The 21,540-nt window shown below is 50.8% G+C and overlaps 1 protein-coding gene across 4 annotated transcripts in view; it reads right to left on the minus strand.

Moving 5' to 3' along the window:
* The window catches only part of PODXL (podocalyxin like), a 45,448-nt gene that overhangs the window by 6,983 nt on the left and 16,925 nt on the right, over nt 1-21,540 (minus strand). For all 4 annotated transcript variants that reach the window (XM_053978378.1, XM_053978377.1, XM_053978376.1 and 1 more), the window contains exons 2-5: nt 8,600-9,424; nt 6,382-6,533; nt 5,864-5,929; nt 116-272 (exon numbers count right to left, since the gene is read on the minus strand). In XM_053978378.1, the coding sequence (XP_053834353.1) occupies nt 116-272; nt 5,864-5,929; nt 6,382-6,533; nt 8,600-9,424 (1,200 nt within the window). The remainder of the gene's footprint in view (nt 1-115; nt 273-5,863; nt 5,930-6,381; nt 6,534-8,599; nt 9,425-21,540) is intronic.

A 21,540-nucleotide genomic window follows, 5' to 3' on the forward strand; every position in this document is an offset into this window, starting at 1 on the left:
AGCCCTTTGGCCAAGCTCTAGTAGACCTGAGGGCTCTGCCAAGCCTCCAGCTCCGGGGTCCCCAGTGCCAGTGCCACCCTGTCCCCCTGCAGCAGGAGGGTGGGATCATACTCACGGTGCAGGACCACCCGCACGGCCCAGTGGTGGGAGGGGCTCTTGCAGGCCGTCAGCATCACCGTGCACCGGTCCCTGCTGGCATCAAACACGTGCTGGGCCGTGGAGCAGAAGCTCTCAAAGAAGGAGATGTTCTCGCTGGCAGTCTCCCACTCATCCTGCGGTGACAGCGAGAGTCGGCACTGCTCCCTCACGCAGGGACTGCCCAGGATCACCCTGCCCCATCGCCAGGGGTGCAGGATGTCCCATCCTCATAGAATGACCCCTTTAAGACTGGATGTGCCACTCCGTGCCGTGGTTTGGTGGACAAGGTGGTGTTGGGTCATAGGTTGGACTCGGTGATCTCAGAGGTCTTTTCCAACCAAACGGATTCTGTGATCTTCCCTCATCCCTGTGCACTGCCCGGCTGCCGCCGGCCCTCCCGGCGAACAGGAAAAGTTTAAAAGCAGTTTCTTTACAAGGAGCCGAGCTCTTGGCTGCCGTTCCTCACCGGGGCCCTGCAGCAGCCTTATCTGTGAGCTGCAGCTTTCGGTGTTCCAGGAATAGCAGGTCCCTGAGGGAAGCGGAGCGGGGGGGCTGGCGAGGCCAGGGGGCCACAGCGGGAGCAGGGCAGGGCTGTGCAGCCCCACAGTTCCCCCACAGGCATCTCCAGCCTTTCTACCCTCTGTCCCCACCAACACAGGTCCCTGTCCTACCTAAAGCTCCCCCACAGCTCTGCAGGGAAGAGCAAGAGAGTGTGTCTTGCTTTTGGATAGAATCACAGAATGAATCACGGAGTGGCTTGGGTTAGAAGGGACCCAAAACATCATCCAGTTCCACTCCCTGCCACGGGCAGGGACAACTTCTGTAGACCAGATTGCTCTAAGCCCCTCCAACCTGGCCTTCAACGCGTCCAGGGATGGGAAACCACAACTTCTCTGGGGAAACCAAAGCATCCCTGGAGAGATGGGAGAGGGGTGGATGGAGCCCACGCTCCCTCTGGGGTGTTCCTGAGGTTTTTTGCTCGATGCTTTGTAGCATCTGGGTGCTCCCTAAAGTGCTCACCCTCCTGCCTGCACAGATCCTGACGTGTGGATGTGGCACTTGGGGACATGGGTTAGTGGTGGATTTGGCAGTGCTGGGTTAATGGTTGAACTTGATGATCTTAGCGGGCTTTTCCAACCTAAATCATTCCATGATGCTGTGCACAGACCGGGCCCTCACAGGTCCTATGTGAGAGGTGCCGTATATAACACCTCCTGCGTGCACGAGTCTTTCACGTGCAGGTGATCCTGGGGTAAAAGTCCTTAATCCCTGCTGAAATGAGGTGCCTGGCTGGGAAAGGCTTTGCTCCTGCCCGCTACATCACCCCAAACCTTGCCCTCCCATCCCAGCACCCCTGGTGGCTGGCAGCACCTCACTTGCTGCACCGCAGGGATGGGAGCAGCCCGGCCCAGGGACGCACCTAATCTCACCCCATCTTATCTAAATATTTGGGAAGCAGCAGTGGAGACAGGATGCACTTGCCAGGGCGGAAGGCTGGCCCCGGGTACAGTGCGAGGGTGAGCCCAGCATCGGGAGGCCCTGGCTGTCCCTGGGAACGGCCACTGTCCCTTGCCTGTCCTTTCGCTTTGCACCGGGAGAGCTTCCCCGGGGCCCCTCTGTGGGGTTGTACCATCCCTGGGAAAAGAGCTGGATGGGAAATCTGCCCCAGCCCGAGGGCAGCATTCCCTGGAAAGCCGGTTCCCAGCAGGACAGGGAGGAGGGGGCTGTAGCTTGGTGGTGGCGGTGGTTTTATCGCGTCTGGACGCTGGGTTGTGCTCCTACGCTTGGAATGTCCTGTGATTTACCAGTCCCTGTCTGTGCAGCACTTTCTGCTTGGCAGAGGAAGGGAAAGCCTCTGCTGCCTCCCTGCATCCTCCTTCCCCTGGTTTTGCCGCAGCTCTGCTTTCCCCCAGCCCTCAATAACCTGTTCCTTCCCCTAACACCCCGTGGGGTGGAAAAGGAGACCCTTTTTTTGGGTGGGGAGGGAAATGGGATGCGAGGCTAAAACCTCACGGAGACCACTTCAGTGGCAGCTGGTGAGCAGTGCCTAAAGCCCTTCAGAGGGTGAACTGGAGGGATTGGCCCTTTCCAGGGCTGGAGAGGGCAGGGTGAGGCCGCTGGGCCGGCAGGGATGCCCCTGGCAGCTCCCCCTCCGCCGCCCGAGCCGCTCGCATTCCTTGGCCGGAGTTGACAGGCGCTGCCGAGCAGCTTGGATCCGGTTCCCACACTGGCGGGGACATAAAACCAACATCCCTGAATGAGGTAACAGCACTTGAGTCAACAAACCACCCCCGGCAGCTGCACGGGTGAGGGGGGACCACGACCCTGCTCGGTGAGGGAGTCCCTCCGCCTGCTCCAGGGACTGTCCTGTGTCCCGGGACCGGTGGGTGTCACACAGCAATTCCAGCGGGTTTGAGTAGTCCTGCTGTGGTTTTTGCATCTCCCACTGCAGCAGGTTCTGGTGCTCCCCAGCATCCACTGACTCGGCTCCTTGGACACATCTGTGTCCAGGTGGGGGGACACGATGGAGGAGGAACACCTGGGAGATGGGCAAAGAGTTGTGTGGCTGAACCACAGCTCAGGCTACACCAACCACATCTGTCACCATCTCTTCTTGCTTCACCTAACTCAATTTGGGGTTAGGATGAGGAGCAGAGCATCTATCCATGCATCCATTTATCCATCATCCATCCATCCATCCATCCATCCATCCATCCATCCATCCATCCATCCATCCATCCACCATCCATCATCCATCCATCCATCCACCCATCCATCCATCCATCCACCCATCCATCCATCCATCCATCCATCCATCCATCATCCATCCATCCACCCATCCTCCACCTATCCCTTCCAAGGCAGGAGAAACCCAAATGAAACTGCATTTGTGAGCCAGGAAGAAGTCATCCTCTGGAATGTATAGTATTGAGCTAATAAGCCTTACTAAAAAACTCATTAAGATCCTGCTGTAATCAAAGGAAGGAGAAGGAGAAGGTGGGGGAACATGGACCAAACTGTTCAGCATTGGTTCAAAGCATCACCTGAAGAGGAAGGAGGCAGGGAAACAACCAGCCTGTGAAACATCTACAGTCCACAAAGTGGTACCAGCTGTATACTTGGCTTTTTTTTTTTTTTAAAGGATTTATAGTTTGAGTTCCTTGTTTTGTGGAGAAAGTGAGGTGTGGTGGGGTGAAAGGTCTACAATTCCTGGCTTCAGTTCCAACTGTTTGCTGGGGTACCCCCACCACTGGTGCTGCCCCACCAGTCCAGCTGTGAATGGGGTGGGTGGCTCTGCACTGTCCTCTCCCCTGCCCTGTGTGATCCAGACATGTCCCCCACCGCTGGTCCCCCCACATTGCCCTGGCTTCTTTTTGGTTCTGAATTTTTAGTACAATGCCACCCTGACTCTGGCGTGTTCTCAGAGCAGGATTGGAGCTGTTTCTGGAACACTTCTCCTTATAGCACACACTTTCCTGTTTTCCCACGGGTTGTGAAACGCAGAGGATTTTTTCACTTTGCTGTCAGGATTTGGCTACAGACGTGTTTACCAGGCCTACAAAGCAGGGAAACCAGATAGTGCCATTTCTCCGTTATCTGCTCGGCTTGGGAGGCACGAAATGGGCTGCAATTTTCGGGAATACAACAAGTGGAAAGTTAAGAGCGCGTGGTGGGGAGGTGCTTTGGCAGCCGAGGAGGAGGGCGATGGGATGGGAGGATGCACCCTTGCAGCCCTGCAGCCTTTCTGTGGCTGTTTTGGGGCGTAATTGGCATTTTGTGCTAACGGCGCTCTGGCTCCTTATTACACCCAGAAGAATCAAAGGGAAGCAGGGTGGGAGACTCCCTGGCTCAGCAGCTCCAATGTTCCATGGCCCTGGAGCAGGCCATGATGCCAAGATGTGGTGTCTGCCCATCCCTCAGCTCGCTGGTGCTTCCCAGCCTTACCATCCCTGCTTCCAAAAGCCTCCCAGTACAACTCCCTGGGAAGGACAGCAGCTCTGGAACATCACTGTGCCCAGAAGGAGGGGGGAAGCTTTAAACACCAGCCCGGTCCAAAGTCCCTTTAGGCTCCAAAACTGGATTTTGTCAGTCTGATTGAATATTTTTATACATTCAATACAAAATTTGATGAGAAGGTTTTCCAGCATGAACCTGCAGCCGTGTGCAGATATTACGTGGGGAAAGGGGTGGTCTCAGGAGAGACCATCCTGCTGGGCTTCCATGGAAATAAGGTCCCTTCTTGGAATCGTCCTCAGCGTTGAGAGCAGCATCACTGAGGACATCACCACTACTGCAGGTGTGTGGGCAAGGAGCATTTACACCCAGCAGCAGCCAGAGTAGGAAGGTGACAACACACAGCAGCTAGGTGCTTTCCCTCCTCCAGGAGCACAGTGGATGATACTGGGAGGTCCAAGCCCTTTCCAGGGCTGCCAGGCAGGGCCATTACCCAGGTACAGGGAATTTCAAGAGCTGCTGTGGTCAGTAGTTGCATTCACAATGTTTCTGGAGGGGTTTTGTGAACACAGGGTGGCTTAGTTCAAGAGTCCCTTCCAACTTGGCTGATTCTGTGATTCACTTAGGACAGGGAGTGACAGGACAAAGGGGAGCAGTTTTAAATTAAAAGAGGAGAGATTTAGATTAGATATTAGGAAGATATTCTCTGCTGAGAGGATGGTGAGACACTGGAGCAGGTTGTCCAGAGAAGCTGAGGCTGCCCCATCCCTGGAAGTGTCCAAGGCCAGTCTGGACAGAGCTTGGAACAATCTGGTCTGGTGGAAGGTGTCCCTGCCCATGGCACAGGCTGTGAGAAGGTCCCTGAAGTGCCAATTTTCCACTGTTTACACTGCTAGAAACCAGAGCATTATCATGCCAAACCCCACCCCTGAGCCCTACCCACAGTCGCTCTGTCAGGACCTCACCAGACGTTTACTGGTGTCTCTTCCTCTTTATCACCAACATAAAACTTCTTCCTATTTGGAACTTACCAATATAGTGTGTCTTCCCTATTCCAGGAAGCTCACAGTTTCCACCAGAACCATTCTGGAGGTGGTTATCCCTCAGGAACACCAGCAGACAGTGCCCACCCACCAGAAAGGGTCCTGGTGTGTGCTCCTGAGTTGGGCTTGCCTGCCCCCAGCCTTCCCACCACATTTTACTGCTCCCTGGTCTTGTAAAAGGTCTGAAACCAGTGAAATGGAGTTTTTTCCCTCTCACTTAAGGGTTCTATGAGAGCATTGAGGAGCAGAGTGAGTCCCAAACTCCAGGCTCCTCTGCTTCCCAGTGGCTCTGCAGTTGGATGCCACCCTAGCCCAGTGTGAGGTACAAGATCTTAAAAGTGCACAATAACTGTAGAGGAATACCTCAGGTTTTTTTCTTGGGTTTTGGGACAAAATTTCAGCCCCTCAATTTGGGCAAAAAGCTTTCCTGCTAGCATAGGGAAAGATTTATCCTTTAAAATTTTCCATTTGTCTTTCTGTAAGACCTGAGTGGGCTCAGCTGGTCCTTCTACTTGGAGAAGACAACACTGGCCTCTTTCCTCCTGCCACATCCCTCACTGGTGACACTGCTGAACACGGGTTTGCATTCACCATTTTACATTGGTTGCATCTTTGATGAAATTCCCTCATTTCTGAGCATTTTCTGACATGCTCAGAGTACCACAGGTTAAAATATGAACCTCCAACAGCTGCTAATTCTCTGCGCAAGTCAAAAAGGTGGTACTTACACAGGTTCTGGGTTCTTTCAGCTGGATGGTGGGCCTGCTGTGTTGCACCTGTTCTTTACAGATGAGCTGGAAAGGCAGAAGAAAAGCAACTCTGAGTGGTGGACAAAGGTTGGAAGGACAGCTGGTCACCGATCCAACAGCCCATCATTTGTTTCCTGGAAAAAGAGCCTGACCTCCTCCTGGGAGTTGTGCAGAGCCCCTGAGCCTCCTTCTCTCCAGGCTGAGCCCTCCCAGCTCCTTCAGTTGCTCCTGGTGCTCCAGACCCCTCCCCTTCACCTCATCCTCATTGTCTCTTCTCTGGAAAGCTCCAGGAGAAGGGGATGGGAGTAAATGACCTCTAAAGGTCCTTTCCACCCCAAACAGCTCTGTGATTCTACAACCTGGAATTGCTTTGCTGGCAGGTCTCTCTCTCTGTGTCACAGAAACAGTGAGAAGAGCTGCAGACTCCACGTGCACGTGGGATGGCAGCTAAATCAATACCACTGAGAGGTGCCCACCTTCCCATTTGGTGCCATTACCTCATTTTGGGAAGAAATGTTGGGCTGCTGGTGGCCAGAACTGCAGCTCTCTGCCTGGTCTGTCTCGTCCCCTGAGGCTGGAGGCTGGGCACTGGCAGGGCTCTGGGAGGTGCTGGTGGGTTTGGCAGATCCAACGTCGTGGGTGCTCTGGTCTGGCTCCCCAGTATGCACCAAAAAACAAGCAGACAGACACTGACACAGTATAGAGGATACAGATGGCATAGCCCTGTTAGAGATCACCTCAAAATCAGTTTTCATCTCTAGTTCTTCCTTGAAGCTCGTTGTGCTGGAGAGGCTTTAGATTGCTTCTTTAATTTTGTATATTTTTAAAATTTGATAGGAAAATAATCTGATTACTGATTCTATTTGCTGCTGCTGAAACTCATCAGAGAGGAACCAAAGGCCAGTGGATGGCTGTGTGTGGGTAGCTGGGTAATCACTTAGAAGTATGGGGTGACCCTCCTTTCACATTATCTGGGGTGTCTTCCACGGAGATTTCCTCAAGAAATCCTACCCAGGATCTGCCACCCGCCTCTGCTGGGAGGGGATGTGACACCATAACCTCTGCTGACTGCACCTCCATGGAAAAATTCCGGGGTGACAAGCTTAGAAGTAGTGCCTGGTTCTACAGGAGACAGCCTGGGGTGTCCTGCCTGGTATTCCAGAAGGGCACAAGTCCCAAATCTACCAGCCCCATTCAGGTGTCTCTGATACCTGAGGTCACCTCTGAGGACTTGGTTAAGCTCTGCATCATCTTAGAATTTTTTGTGCAGTGGGAGCACAGCAGCCTCCTGCCTCCCCAGATCCCTTTGAAGACATGGATCTTCATCCCTGGCTTCCTAATTGATCCTTAAGTGGTAACAAAGAGAATTAAAATGCCACAGGATGTTCACAGCCTGTTTGCTCTCAGGACTCCTACCTCTTCCACAGAAAAAATGAGGGATATTTCTCTCCCAGACACATTCTGAAGGCTCCAGGAGAGAATTAATTCCAAAGCCATCTGTTTCTAATGCATTCTGCCAGCTATTTATTAAATATGAAGGGTTTTTTAGACCTCTTCAGGCTTAATGCTTGAGGCCAAATTTGAATTTACATAATTTTATATATGATCCTTCAGTGGAGAACAGTCCTGTGGAGCAGGAGGGGAAAGAAAGGAAAAAGAAACATCCTTCATGAAAATATCCATTTCACCTCATTCCTGCCCACACATGAAAACATGACTTGGGGGAAGCCAGTAAAGATGGCCTTGCAATAAAACCTTGGCCCATTTAGTGATGCCAACAGCTGAGAGGCTGAGTGGGATGGAGATGGTTTTTGAGTGGCTTCTGTATTCCAGGTAACTGGAAATTGGGTCAAGAAGAGCATTTTCCAGGGGAAGATAATGAACGGCTCCAGTGCGATCACAGCTTTTATTCAGAGCCAGATGTGAGCTGAACCCACAGTCCCGGCCAAATCTGGAAGGCTCCATGGAGCCCTCACAGTCCCACAGGGTCTGTGAATTCCCTGTGAATGCTACCAGACAAAATGCCAGTTTGGGAGGCTGAACTGTGCCTCGCCAGGACACCCAGGAGCTAACACGACTGTAAAACTTCAGAGGTCAGAGAAAACACCTTACAGGTGTTCAGCAAGGTCCTAAACATCACGTGGACACTCCTAATGCTGCCTAGACAGCAGCCAGCGCCCTCCCGCAGCACTGATGGACGTCCTACCAAAGTCAGACTCCCCAGGGGTTGCAAACTCGGAGTTTAGCCACAAAATCTTAGTCATCTAAAGCTCATTTTCTGTGCATGCCCAGCCAGCCTTCCCTAAGCTGTCAGCTGCACCAGGGATCTCCCACGGGCAGCGTTCTGGGGGCTGTCACACTGCTTCCCCAGCTCTCCCGCCTCAGTTCCCAACCCAGCGCCGCTGCTCCCGCTCGCCGTCACTGAAGATCGAGCCACTGCAGTTGATGGTGCTTCAGGCACCATTTGGTCCACCCAAAAGCCAATGCCTGCACTTTGCCAGCTGATTCATTCCTTGAATTTCACTGACTGCATTGACTCGACTTCCACTGAGGACAACAGGGACTTAAACACGCGCTTGTCACACAGACAACTGCGCAGGAAAGTCTTAAAATGAGACAGCTCAGAATGGCAGGAGGTACTTAGGTAGCCAGAGGAACAGAAAACACAAAAAAGACCTCCCAGCACAAGAAACCAAGGTTCCTGTCTCCTGTTACCTGCCCCAGGAGTTGTCATGGTGGCTGCTGGGACCGTGTCTTTGCTGCCAGGTTGTGACATCAGAGTGGTGGTGAGGGATGGGGATCCAATCGGAGGGGTAACAGAAGTGTTGCTGCTTCCAGGACTGGTGGACGGGGCTGGAGAACTGGAAGAAGGAGGAGGCTGCTTGGTGGCACATTGTGGAGGAGGGACAACACATTCCTTGGAGCTTTGGGAAGGGTCAGTTCCCAGCACTGTGGTGCTCACAGTAGTGTTAGGCAAATGATCCAAAGGCTGCTTTCCCGGAGGCTTTGTGGTGGGAGAGAATGTGCCAACAGCTCCTACAGCTCCTGGGGTACTGGTTGCATTAGTGACCACAGGTTTTGCAGCAGCGGTGGTCCCCAAGCTCCCCGCACTGTCTGTAGCACTGCTGGGCTGCCTTGAAGTAGTGGAGCTTGCAGCAGGGGTGGTTTTGGGGCTAGCGGTGCTGTGTGAGGAGCTGTCCTGCCCAGACGTGTGGGATGGGGTGGTGGTGGCAGGCAATGTGGTCCCCGGTGTTGTGGAGGTGGTCCCTGCCACTGTGGTAGGTGATGTGGTGGTGGAGGACGACGACGTTCCCGGGCTGGTTGTACTGATGGTGCTCTGAGTAGTGGTGGCTGCTACCACACTGGGCTGAGTCGTGGTAGTGGCGGTGGTGTGGAGTGTGGTAGGTGGTGATGTGGTGGTTAGTGGGGTCTCGCTAGTGCTCTTGCCAGCAGGTGTGGTCACCGTGGTGGTTTCCGTGCTTTTGGTGGTCAGGGTTTGTCCTGGGTTTGCAGGATCCGCATCATCCTGAGAGCTGACCCCTGGGGAAAAGTAAAAACGCCAAAGTAAACGCTGAACTAAGGGAACTGCCCCTGGTTTCCCCTCAGAATGTGTATTTGTAGAAGTAAACACTGGTATAAACCACGAGTCATTCACTCAGGGCTTGCCTAGTGCTCTCCAAAGTCATATCAAATTCCATGTTCTGCTCTCACTGTGTCCAGCAGGAAGTAGAGCAGAGGAGGACAAGAGGAACCTCCTAACGTAGTCGAACTAACAGGACTTTAGAGCAAGAGCAGGAGGACAAGGCCTGCTGGGTCTCAGGACACAGGTCTCCCTCAGATGGGAGGTCTACCAGCTTCCATGCAAAACCCTGCAAGTGGTTCCCAAAATAAAGCAGGTCCAGCCTTTGTAAGAGGACATCCAAGAGATGCACTGGCTGCAAGTGTCCATCCCTGTCATGAGGGTCTCCCACATCCCTGAAGGGATAAGGTGACAGAATCACAGAATCATTAAGGTTGGAAAAGCCCTCCAAGATCATTAAGCCCAAACAATTACCTCACATTATCACATGCAAAGAGATCTGTGTTTGGTTTCTGAAGAATGCTTTAAACTTTCAAATGATGAAGCTGTTCCTCAGTGGGGGATGCAGCTGAAGGACAACTCACCTGACAAGAGAGAACTCTCCCTGCAGAGAGCTCTGCAATGTGCTGTGATGCCAAAATGGGGTATTTTCACTGCTAAACCAGTATAAAATCCTGGGTCTATTCTTCTGTTTGTAATCACTGCAGGAGCTCCACTAATGGCCACAGGGAATTTCCCTATGTGGCAACCACCAGTTTGGGCTCTTGCTCAAATTCAACCCTGGAAAAGTTTGACTAATTTTTCACCTTTCAGGAAACATGGGCTGAGCCACTTTATCCATGGATCCCTCTGGAGTCAAAGCAATGACCTGATTTGTGGAGAAGGTTCTTCCATTTGGGGATTATGCAGAAGAACTGCAATTTTTTTTTTTTTTCCCCATGAAGCATTAATATATTATTTCCAACCCTCCAAAACAGGAGTCACACTTCCAAGGATTGATTTTTAGCCTAATGCTGCTCTCCAGAGATCTGCTTTGTTCCTCTGTGCTGGCACACAGGCAAAGTATCTTCTCTTATAGAGCCTGTCTATTGACACTGATTGTGCATCAAAGATCTGATGAAGCTCAAGTTTCTGCTAGGAAAATTTAATTCCACCATGTCAGGATCTGGCTTGAGAAGGACCTGGGCAGTGGGATTTGGGATTGGGAGGCTGCAACAAGTTTGGGTTCCTGTGGGAACTGCCTGGGGACAGAGTGGGTTTGGAGGAGGCAGAGGAGCTCCAGCTGGGTCTTGCATAGCCATCCAAACAGGGAATGGAAAGGAAAGGAATGGAATATAGAATATTTCAGTTGGAATGGACCTACACTGATCAGCTCATACAACTGCCTGACCATTTCAGGGGAATCATAGTACCACAGACTGATTTGGGTTGGAAGGGACCTCAAAGATCACCTCATTCCAACCCCTCCTGCCATGGGCAAGGACACCTTCCACTATCCCAGGCTGCTCCAAGCCCCATCCAGCCTGGCCTTGAACGTTTCCAGGGATGGGGCAACCACAGCTTCTCTGGGCAACCTGTGCCAGGGCCTCACCACCTTCCCAGACAAGAATTTCTTCCCAATATCCCATCTAACCCTGCTCTCTGTCACTTTAAAGCCATCACCCCTTGTCGTGTCACTCCATGCCTTTGTAAAAGTTCAGATCTCCTCCCAAAACATGGTTTCCTCACCAGCCACCAAGGGCAGCCACTCCTGGAAACACAATCAAGATGTGAGTGTAACTGAAAGTAGCAGCATGAATTATTTTAGGAAACACTTGGCTTGTGAGAAAACATTTCCATTACATCTGCAGGAAAAGGGCTTTTGTGGAGATAAGTCATATTTCCTATAGGCTGACCGCTGTCTGCAGGAGAAGAAGAGGTAAAGAAGTAAAACACCATCACAGGGTCCTGACAGATGAACCCCAGGTGCTAAAGATAGGAGGGAGTTTTGATCTACCACCTCCTTAGCTGTGTTATCAATTTGTGTGGGTTGAATTGTCAGTGATGGTTGCACCAAGCTGGGGAGAGTCCAGGCATCCACAAAACGGGTCTGTCCCATAAATAGGGTGTAAAAATTTGACAGGGGGTCTAACAACAAAAGAGGCACAAAAAAATCCCCTAAAGGTGGAAACAATACAAAAGAGATGTAAAGAAAGAATGGGTTGAAAGGGAGGAGGGAGGAAATCCCCCACTGCTCTCATTTCCTCTTCATGCCCCAGCCTCATCCCAGAGGGGCAGAAATTAAAGGCTCCAAACAGAGGTCAAAAAGACAATTCAATTCAACTCAGCCCAAGAGAAGGGGACAGGACCATGCTTTGGCTCTAGGCCAGTCCTGGTGGCCATCTGGGACCACCCTGTGATCCAAGGAACCAGGATCCCTGCCCCAGCACTTTCCTGTTCCACCCTGGGGAGATACAGATAGGATTTTACCACTTTTAGCAAAAAAAAAAAAGAGAGCAAAAGCCTAAAGCAAGGGGTTGTTCTGCTAATGGAGAGATCTGGTGACATCCTCCAGGTTAGTCCTGGCCGGGGTGGTAGAAGAGTCTTTTTTGGGGCACAGAGTGACACAATCCCAAAAAAATGACTTGGAGAAGAACCAAGACTCGAGTTGGTGCCCAAAAATTTCATTAGTATTCTATCTTTCTTTATCTCTGCATCCACTAGTGTTCCTCTTCACTAAGGTCAAGAGATGTTAAAAATCCATTTATTCTTCCTCATTAAGCCAGGACCAGTGATTTAAGTGGGATCAAGCATCATGGGCTAGACCTACAACACACCAGTGGAGAGGGGCTGTGGCTACAGCTGGGCAAGATCCTCTCCCACAGGGGAGAAGCAACATTCATCTCCACACCCCTCCTGCAGCTTTTGGGGCACCTTTCTGTCAGCAAAATTTACCTTTTTCTATCCTGCTGCATTAAATTAAACTGTTTTCTCACTGCTGCTGCACAAGGTGCTGCTGCAATCACGGGGCTCAATACCTTCCTGCAGCTTTATTGCTCTGAGCTTAATGTTGTTGTTTGTCCAGGGACTCTGTCTCACTGCAGCTTTGGGGAAAAATGCATTTCATTTCATTTAGAGAAATTTTTTTTTTTTTTTTTTTTTTTTTTTTTTTTTTTTTTTTTTTTTTTTTTTTTGGTGTCTTGCAGTATCACCACCCACAGAAGATCTGGCTTAGGCAAACCCATTGCAAACTTAATTCCAAAACAGAAACAACTACGGAACAAGCACCACAGTCCCAGGAGTCACTGTTTTCCTTCCACATGTACTGTATCTCTTTCAAATGCCAGAAAATGTTTTTTTTTTTCCCCAATCTCTTCCTCCCTCGCTGGCCACCTATGCCAAATTTCAGTGGTGGACTCAGGGGTAATAACTGGTAACGAGCCCCTGTTTGCCTGGGCTGGTGGCCAGTATTGCCTGACAACTGTCCCCAACAGAAGAAACTAAAAGGATCTGGTTGAAGGAGGGGAAAACCCCTGGTAAGAACAGCCAGACAGGACAGGATTATGTCTGGGGCCCCTTCAGCATGAAAATCACTCACAAAAGATACAGTAAGTCCTTTTGCAGGGGACAAGTGATCCCTTCATGCCATGAGCCCGGAGAGAAAAGGATTTAAGACATCTATGAGAGAGGAGGAGGAGGAGGATGGAGGAGAGATCCTCAAAGTTATCACTCCCTTGCCCAGAGGAGACCCTTCTCAAAAGAAAGTCCACTTGAATTTCAGCCAGAGTTCATCACCCTGTTTTCCAGAAGGCAGAAAAAAAACACCTGCCCCTGACCTTCCTGGCTGCACTTTGGCACTCCAAGGCCGTTTTTTTGATTTCACTTTTCTGGACCGTCACCAATTCCCTATTTTAGGGAAGAGGAGAGCAATTTAGCAGCTACTGGGGGTATTTTGACTTGGCTGCAGTGAGTCTAAAGGTTGCTCTGCGCTTCTCTTCTTGCATTCTTGCTTGTTTCTTGTCCCTCAGAAACCCCAAACCTCTGGTGCTGGGTGTGGGGTAGATCTGTGGGAGGAGGGCGCGAGCCCTGCACGCATCCGCGAGCTCGGCGGCCAAACAGGAGGAAATGAGTGCGCTGCAAAAACATGATTTCATGTCCGGATACGTGTATCCCATGGCCGGGCCTGCGATACAGTGTGTCTGGGATGGGGAAGCCAGGAGGGGACACAACTTTCCCTTATTGCTAATTACCCAGACGGGCTCGTTCGGCCCGTTTGGGAGGCTGGAAGTGCCCCTGTGGCTGTGGATGGGGATGGCGTGGGAGTTCTCTGGTCAGGGGCTGGTGGGATGTGAAAAGTCACCCAAAATGTAAAAGGAAAGGTGAGCTGCTTTGTGCCAACACAGCTCCTCGCAATAGCAGTTCCAGACACAGCTTTGAGCTGCTGTGCACCACCTCTAACTCATGGAATCACGGAATGGTTTGGGTTGAACGGGACCTTAAAGGGCCTCTAGTCCGACCCTCTGCCATGGGCAGGGACACCTTCCACTACCCCAGGATGCTCCAAGCTTTGGCCTTGAACACTTCCAGGGATGGAGCAGACACGGCTTCTCTGAGGGCCTCATCACCCCCACAGCAGGAAATTTCCTACTAATTTCCAACTAATATCTAATCTCAAGTGTCTCTCTCCCAGTTTAACCATGCCATGGAGTGATGCTCTGGTTGTAACCTCAGTGCAGTGAGTACGTGGAATTTTGCAGGCTGGGGAAGGCACTCAGGGGAGCTTTTTTGGAAAGGTCAAGGCTTGGAGCGCAAAAAGATAATCAAACAGGCTCAAAATGCAAAGTGAAAGGACATGTCCCGTCCATCCTCCCACAGCCCACCCAAAGCCAGGGATTAATTCCCTCTCCACGCAGCTCCTCTGATTAATTCCCTCCCCAACAGCTTCCCACTTCCTATTTTGGTAACGCCTCCCCCTGCCTCCCCCCCATCCACCTTGTTGAAACAGCTCAGATATTGGCTGAAATTCTATTAATAGTGAGAAAAGGAAACTCAAAAGAATAACTTAGGAAATGGTGGGTGACACACCCCATGCCGGCAGGCTGAGCCCGGCTCGGAGCCTTACACCAGCCAGCTCCTGCTCCTCCCAAGGCGGGATGAGAAAGCTAAGGAGCCTGGGCAACCCAGGGAAGGGGAAGGGATGTAAGCCAGGCCCTGAGGAAGTTCCTATTTTCCTTCTCTTTTGTGCAGCCTTTCCTGATTGAACAGGGGCAGCGGGTTGAGTTCATCAAAGGCAAAGCAGGGGCTGAGGCTCCGGGGGTGGCCTTTCCTAGGGGACAGCATTTGCCAAAGTGAGTGAGGAAGCTCCTGGACTTTTCTTTGCATTGCAAGAGGCTCCTGGGAGCGAGGAGGGTTTTATCCACCTGCTGCAACGCAGCCATGTCTGAGGTGCAGCGGAGCCCAGTCACTGCAGAGGACAGGAAATCTGTCACCTCCTTTTGAAACTGTGAGAGGGATCAGATTGGCAGAATATCACAGAGCAGTGTTATTTATCCTGGAATTAAGCTGGGCTACCAGAGCAAGTGGTTACTTCACAGGGTTTTAAATTTTGCCTGTGCAGAGGCTCTTTCCCTTCCATTGGCTTAGGGAGAGATGAGATCCAAACAGGGTCTTCCTGAGCTGTCTGCAGAGATTTTAGTGAGGGATGTGGTACAAGGACGTTTTACACACCACCCTGGCACTCTCCATGTCTTAGGATGCTTTCCTAATGAGCATCACCCAACCCCTTTGCTGCCAACCTCACCATCAGCTTTATGAAATGGCTTCACCCAGGCCAAAGATCAACTTGGCTTCCTGGGTTAGAGAATGGGGAAAGGTCCAACAGCAGCTGCCAGAACATTTGCCTCTAATCCATCAGTCCAATCATCCAGTGCAGACATATCCTCTCCAAACCCCTGCCAGAATAAAAACTGCTGCAGAACAGTTTGATAGAATTGCTCTGCAAAATGTTAAAGATGAGACCTGATGGCTGGGTATAATAAGTGCTGCAATAACACTTGGGGAGGGGCTGCATCAAAGAAGTGTGGGCAGCAGGTCAGGGGAGGGGATTATTGGCTGTGAGGGTGGGGAGGCCCTGGCACAGGGTGCCCAGAGAAGCTGTGGCTGCCCCTGGATCCCTGGAAGTGTCCAAGGCCAGGCTGGACAGGGCTTGGAGCACCCTGGGATAGCAGAAGGTGTCCCTGCCCATGGCAGGAGGGTTAGAATGAGATGATCTTTAAGGTCTTTTCTAAACCAAACCATTCTATGAAATGAGTGCGCCTGGACTCTGATTTAAATCCACTGTGTTTACTGTCAGCAGGGAACCTCCTTTGCCCTGCTGTGAAAAGACTCTATTGAAAAAACTCTTCAAATTGCTGCTCTTTACATCGTGCATGGAAGTGACAGTGAGGCCGAGGCAATAATGCTGACAATGCCCTCTTCTCTGCTGTCAAATTGAAGGAATCTACAGCCACAGCCTCTGCCCTGAAAACCCTTCCCAACAGACCCTTACTGTCTGGACTTGGAGCAGGGCAGGGGAAAGAAATGGATGTGCTTCAAGCCCCAAGCAGCTTTGCCTCATCTCCAGATGGAGAGGAGCATCCAGGGCTTCCTACTCCACTGCCAGCCTGGAGGTGCCCCTTGGCAGGAGATCTGGAGAATGTCCTCACAGCATTTTAGCATCATCTTGAGGACTCTAAGTCTGCAGCATTTTGCAGTGAATCACATCCCTACAGTAGCCAAAAGGCCACTCTGCTTCCAGAACTGGGAAAAAAAATCAAGTTTTCCCTATTTTTACCAAGTACATGTAACCCTGAAGCCCAAAGAGCAGGACTTGAAGCAAACCTCACATGAGCTTTGGCTGCTTCATCCTCTCTGTTAGATCTGCCTGGCTTTATTTTATTCACACAACAGCCTTTAAGCCTCCTTGGTTTCAACCAAGAAACCCACCCGCAGCCTGATACACTTTTCCTGCCAGGACTGCAACACATGTCCCCAGAACCCAGGTTTTGATGAACCAGCATTTTCTGATGACAAACTTGCTTCATTAACAAATTCCCCATCAGCTCTTTCTGCAAGTGTTTGAGCCAGCTCAGCTTGTCTGCTGTTTCATTTGGAAGTGTGACAAAATATTAAAAATAATCATCCCAAGGCACACCTCCCCACACTCCTCCTGCAGCCCTGACTTGTCTCCTCTTCATTCCCTTGGTCCCTCTAAACCACATTTGGGGAGGCAGAAATGGGTTCATTTGCTGCACTAATTAATGACCTGGCAGTGGGTTTGAGGGAGCAGGAATATCTCATCGTTCCTCACTCCCACCTTCTCAAAAACATTGTCGTTGAATTATCCTTCATGCCACGCTTGGAACTCTTCTGAATTTCTCCTCAGAGTCTGGGGTTTGCCAGAAATTTGTGATCAGTGGCATTTCTCACTCAAGTGGACTCAGCTGGTCCATCCCAGGCTGTTCTGCATCCCATGGCCAGCTCCAGCCAGTGGAGAGGAATGCCAGCAGTGGGAAGTCCAGCCTCTCTTATGGATAAACATAGGACATCCTATTTGGGATTGTGTCTCCACAACTCTTCTCATGGAAAATGTATGGCTATCTAAAAAGTGAAGGGGGAAAGACAAAAAAACCATCAGAAGGAGACAGGAAGACCACTGTGGAAAATGAAGGCTCCGAAATCCTTCACAGGAGGTTGTCAAGGAATCAAACCAACACAAACACATGTGCCCACCTCTATTCACGCAACCCACAGGCATTCTTCACCATGAAGCCTGGAAATAGTCCTCTTTCCATCAGGGGAAAGAGGATGTTTCCATCCTATCCACGATGGGATTTTTAAGGGACCTGGCTCCCAGGCTGCAGAATGAGCTGGGGTCTCTGCAGCCAGAAACACCTCGTCATGTAGGAAATGGCACCAGAGCTGCTGGAGCAGAAACGGGGGGAGCACGAGCCAAAAATGCCTCATGTCCCAGCCAGTCCCTCCGAAACACAGAGCGTGGCCATGCTCCTGTCCTCTCCTGAATCCTTTGTACCACTGGAGTGGAGCTATCCCATGATGACCTTGCTGCTTTGAAGGAGGATTTGTGGCGTGTATCAAGAGAGCATCAATCACCCATCGCTGAAGGACACGGTGTCTGGTACGTTTAGCCCTGAGACCCCGCTGTTTCTGCAAAAGTCACACAGGACTTTGGAAGAAACTCAAGGTTTACACTGAGTAATGGGCCAGAAAATCGCTCTGGATCAAGGTAAAGCACAGGTGCTTCTGTCCCAAAGCAGTGGTTGTGAGTCAACACAACACTGAAAACTGCAGGAAAGCTGTAAGAATACAGAACTTTGTTATACACTGAATATCTGGGGTTTTTCTTCAATGTTGTAAGTCTTTAAGATGGTCTTTCAGGATTTTGTCTGTGGACATGAGCACTAAAAAGGCCTTTTTTTTTTTTTTTTAAGAAAAGGCAAATAGCTTAAAAGTCTAGATTTTTCTGAACTTGGACAGGAATCTCAGGTCCATGAGAAGAACCTAAAGACTGGGGCTGCCAGATTGGGAATTCCACCTTGACCACATGAGGATCCCATCCACCTTCGCCACCTCTCTCCAGGGTGGAAGAAGGGTTGGAGGAACTTCACCACCTCTCCCCAGGGTTGAGGGCTGGGCCATGAGTTGATTCCAGCACTAAGGAGCTGCGGGGCTTTCAAGGTGGTGGGAAGGAGACCTTTGGAGAAGCCGACACCATGAGCTGCTTGGCCAAAGCATCAGCTTTGCTCTTGAGGGCTGAACTGTCACATCCCCGCAGCCCCTCCTGGGGACCTGACCTCCTTTCTCCAGCCCTGCTGCTCACCAACGAGGGTGTCTGGGGACACAGATTTATTCATTAAGACAGAGAAGAAGTTCCTCCCTCTGCTTTTCACCCCAGAAAGATGAATCATCCCTTGCTGGCTTTTCCTGGAGGACTTCACTCCAGACAGATTGGGAAGGAGTGAGGACGTGAGCCCGCAAGGCAGGAGCTGATCTTTATACAGCCTGATGGCTTGTCTACACAGGGGTACTCAGAAAAAAATGATCTAAAATTAAAAGGAGGTATGATTTCAGAGTGGATTAGTCAAAGTGCACACAACCCACCAGGTGGCCACTCTTGTTCAGCTTTAAATCCGTCTTTATTTAATTTAGCCCAAATGAAGTAAGTTAAATCAAGCTCTCCTCAGCTCTTAAACTTGATGAGGGGGAGCTGATGCATTTTAGGAAAGTTAATTCAGGAGAAATTCGATGATGGTCCCCAGAAAAAAAGCTCCTAAATGTTGCACTAACCAAACATCAGGGATGGGACACACCTTCCTCCCCAGCTGAGGTTGGCCCTTCCTAATTCCTGGGCATGGAAAGCTTTGGTTGATATCAGTTTTGATGTCACATCATAGAATCATAGCTTAGTTTGAGTTGGAACAGATGTTTAAAATCTTGTGCAACCCCCCTGCAGTGAGCAGGGACATCTTCAACTAGATCAGGTTGCTCTGAGTCCCATCCAACTTGAACATTTCCAGGGATGGAGCATCCACAGCTCCACTGGACAAAATGTGCCAGCATCTCAGCACCCTTATCATCAAAAATCTCTGCCTTGTGTCTAATCTAAATTGTACCTTGTTCAGTTTAAAACCATCATCCCTTGTCCTATTGCAACAGACCCTGCTAAAAAGTTTGTCCCCATCTTTCTTATAAGCACCCTTGTCCTATTGCAACAGACCCTGCTAAAAAGTTTGTCCCCATCTTTCTTATAAGCACCCTTGACTACAGAAAGGCCACAGTTGGGTCTCCCTGGAACTCAGTGTTTCTCAGTTTTTGCCATGGAGAAAGGCAGGACCAAAGAAGGCAGTGGAGAGAGCACCCTACAAGTTGTCGGGTGGCACAGGGGGATGAAATTCTTCACCCTGCTCTCCTCTCCAGCTGGCTGGGTCCATATTTGGGTTCATGCTGAGCAAGGCAGGGATGGAGCTGGCCCTGAGCTACTCATCCTGCCAGCTGAACCTCTGCCAGCTGGCCGGCATCAGGGAAGAGCTGTCACATCCAATGTCACTCAAGTTGGGTGCCGTGCATCAGCGACGTGTGTAGACTTTATACCACGGGCAATGAGGGCCACAAGACTCTTGTGGAGCAGAGCTCCTGTGGGTTGGTTGTGCAGCCAAAACTCCCCTCGCTTTTTGTGAGTGTCACTAATTTTTGCAGTGAGGAAGAGGAAGGGAGGGAATATTCCCTTTCTTGTGGCAGGGGCTCTTCCTAAAGGAAAAGGATCAACCCCAAGCGCAAGGACAGGCTTCCCTGGAACCTCACAGCCTGACAAAGCCAGACCACAGAGCGGCGTTAAAGCTGGTATTAGCAGCAGGGATCTAAAGCCCAAACTTGTGCCATCAAAACCGAGGATGCCATCCTCAGCTGGAGGCTGAAGCTGCAGGCCCAGCACACAGGAGGTCCAATCCACAGCCCTGAGGGGCAGAAAACAAGAGGAGAAACCCTAAACCCAAAAGAATGAGGAGACCTCAGCCTGGTCACAGGCTGGTCTTGTAGAAGGGAAAAAATGGAGACGGGTGAGTGGGAGGTGAGTTTGTGCTGCTGTGGTACTGCAATACGTTGTCCCCTGCTTCTTGCACCTCCCTTTCCTCTCCACCTCCCCCGAAGATTTACAGCAGGAATCGCCCTCAGGCAACAGCTCTGCCTGCCCCTGCCCCCACTGTTCGTTGTCCTGGCGAGGTTGCCAGTCCCCCGGGGCCATGCTCAGGGCAGGACTCGGACACTGCCTGCCTATCCCGAGGACAGAACGGACCAGCGGAAAAGAGATGGCGGGGACAGGATAAGGCCCAGAGCCTCACCCTCCTTTGTGCACCCAGCACCTCTGATGAGTCACAAATCAGCCCAAATTTACGCCCTCCAGCCAGCAAATTTACTTTTCTGTGTGGCAAGTCACGTTGCCTCCCCCAGTCCATCTCACACACCACCCAGCCAGGATGAGCCCAAAGAGGATGACCTGAAATATCTTGAACTGAATAATCCTTGTGGGTCCCTTCCAGCTGGAGATACTCCGTGATTCTGAGATCTTTGGTTTATTGACACTCTAAGGTGATGTGAAAGACACAAGTGATGCCAACTGACACAGAAGCCACCTCCAAGAGGCACTGGTGATGCCCTCAAGCATCCCGGCTTCTCTAGGTAAAATTTTGGGTGATTCCTGGTTAAATATCCTCTCCAGTTCTGTCTACTTTGCTTCTCTTTCAGGCTGTGCTGGAGACAGATTCCTCTGCAGGCACATCTGGGACACCTGCAAATCATCACTGACATAAAGGCTTCCCCCTCACACTCCTCATCCCACGATTTTTGCACAAGGTGGATGTCAGGATCCATCCCTCCACCAGTCCCCCATGACCTTGGCTAGCCGGGGTTACTGAGCCAGCAGCCCAGAGATTTCCTGTCTATGCCGTGAGGAGAGCTCCACATTTCCTTGGGATCCTTTGTGTGTGTCGGTGCTATTTTGGGTCCCACCTTTTTTTTTTTTTTCCCTCCAGTTCCACACCCACACCTCCCTCAGGGTGGGGTCTTCCCAGATAATCGGGAAGCTCTATATATACACACTGCATGCATGAGCACCTATATATATTTATATACTGGGCCTGTGAGTGGAGCCTTCGGGCATGGACGGGACACGCTGGACTTGGCAGGAGGCTCGGTGCTATTCTTTAGGTGGGGAGAGCCTTGGAAGGGAAGGACACAGCCAACCCTCCCTCTTATTCAAAACTATTTAAAGACTGTCTGGCACTGAGTTTCTTTCCCACCAAATGGCTCCAGTGACGATCTGGCTTTACAGGGCCCTGGTTTTACAGGCCCATGTAATCTGATCAGCTTCCATTGTTGGCAAATTCGTAATTGCCTCATTATTTAACTCTCCTGAAATGTTCCGTTTTACAGAAAGAGAAATCCATTTTAGCTTTTTGTTTTGTTGTTTGTTTTATTTTGTTTTTCAGGAGAAGTGGGACTCAGTTTCCATTTGAAGCACTTGTGTTCTTTGATAGCTCCTACT

Source organism: Vidua macroura, chromosome 5, assembly GCF_024509145.1.
Source record: "Vidua macroura isolate BioBank_ID:100142 chromosome 5, ASM2450914v1, whole genome shotgun sequence".
Classification (NCBI taxonomy): Eukaryota; Metazoa; Chordata; class Aves; order Passeriformes; family Viduidae; genus Vidua; species Vidua macroura.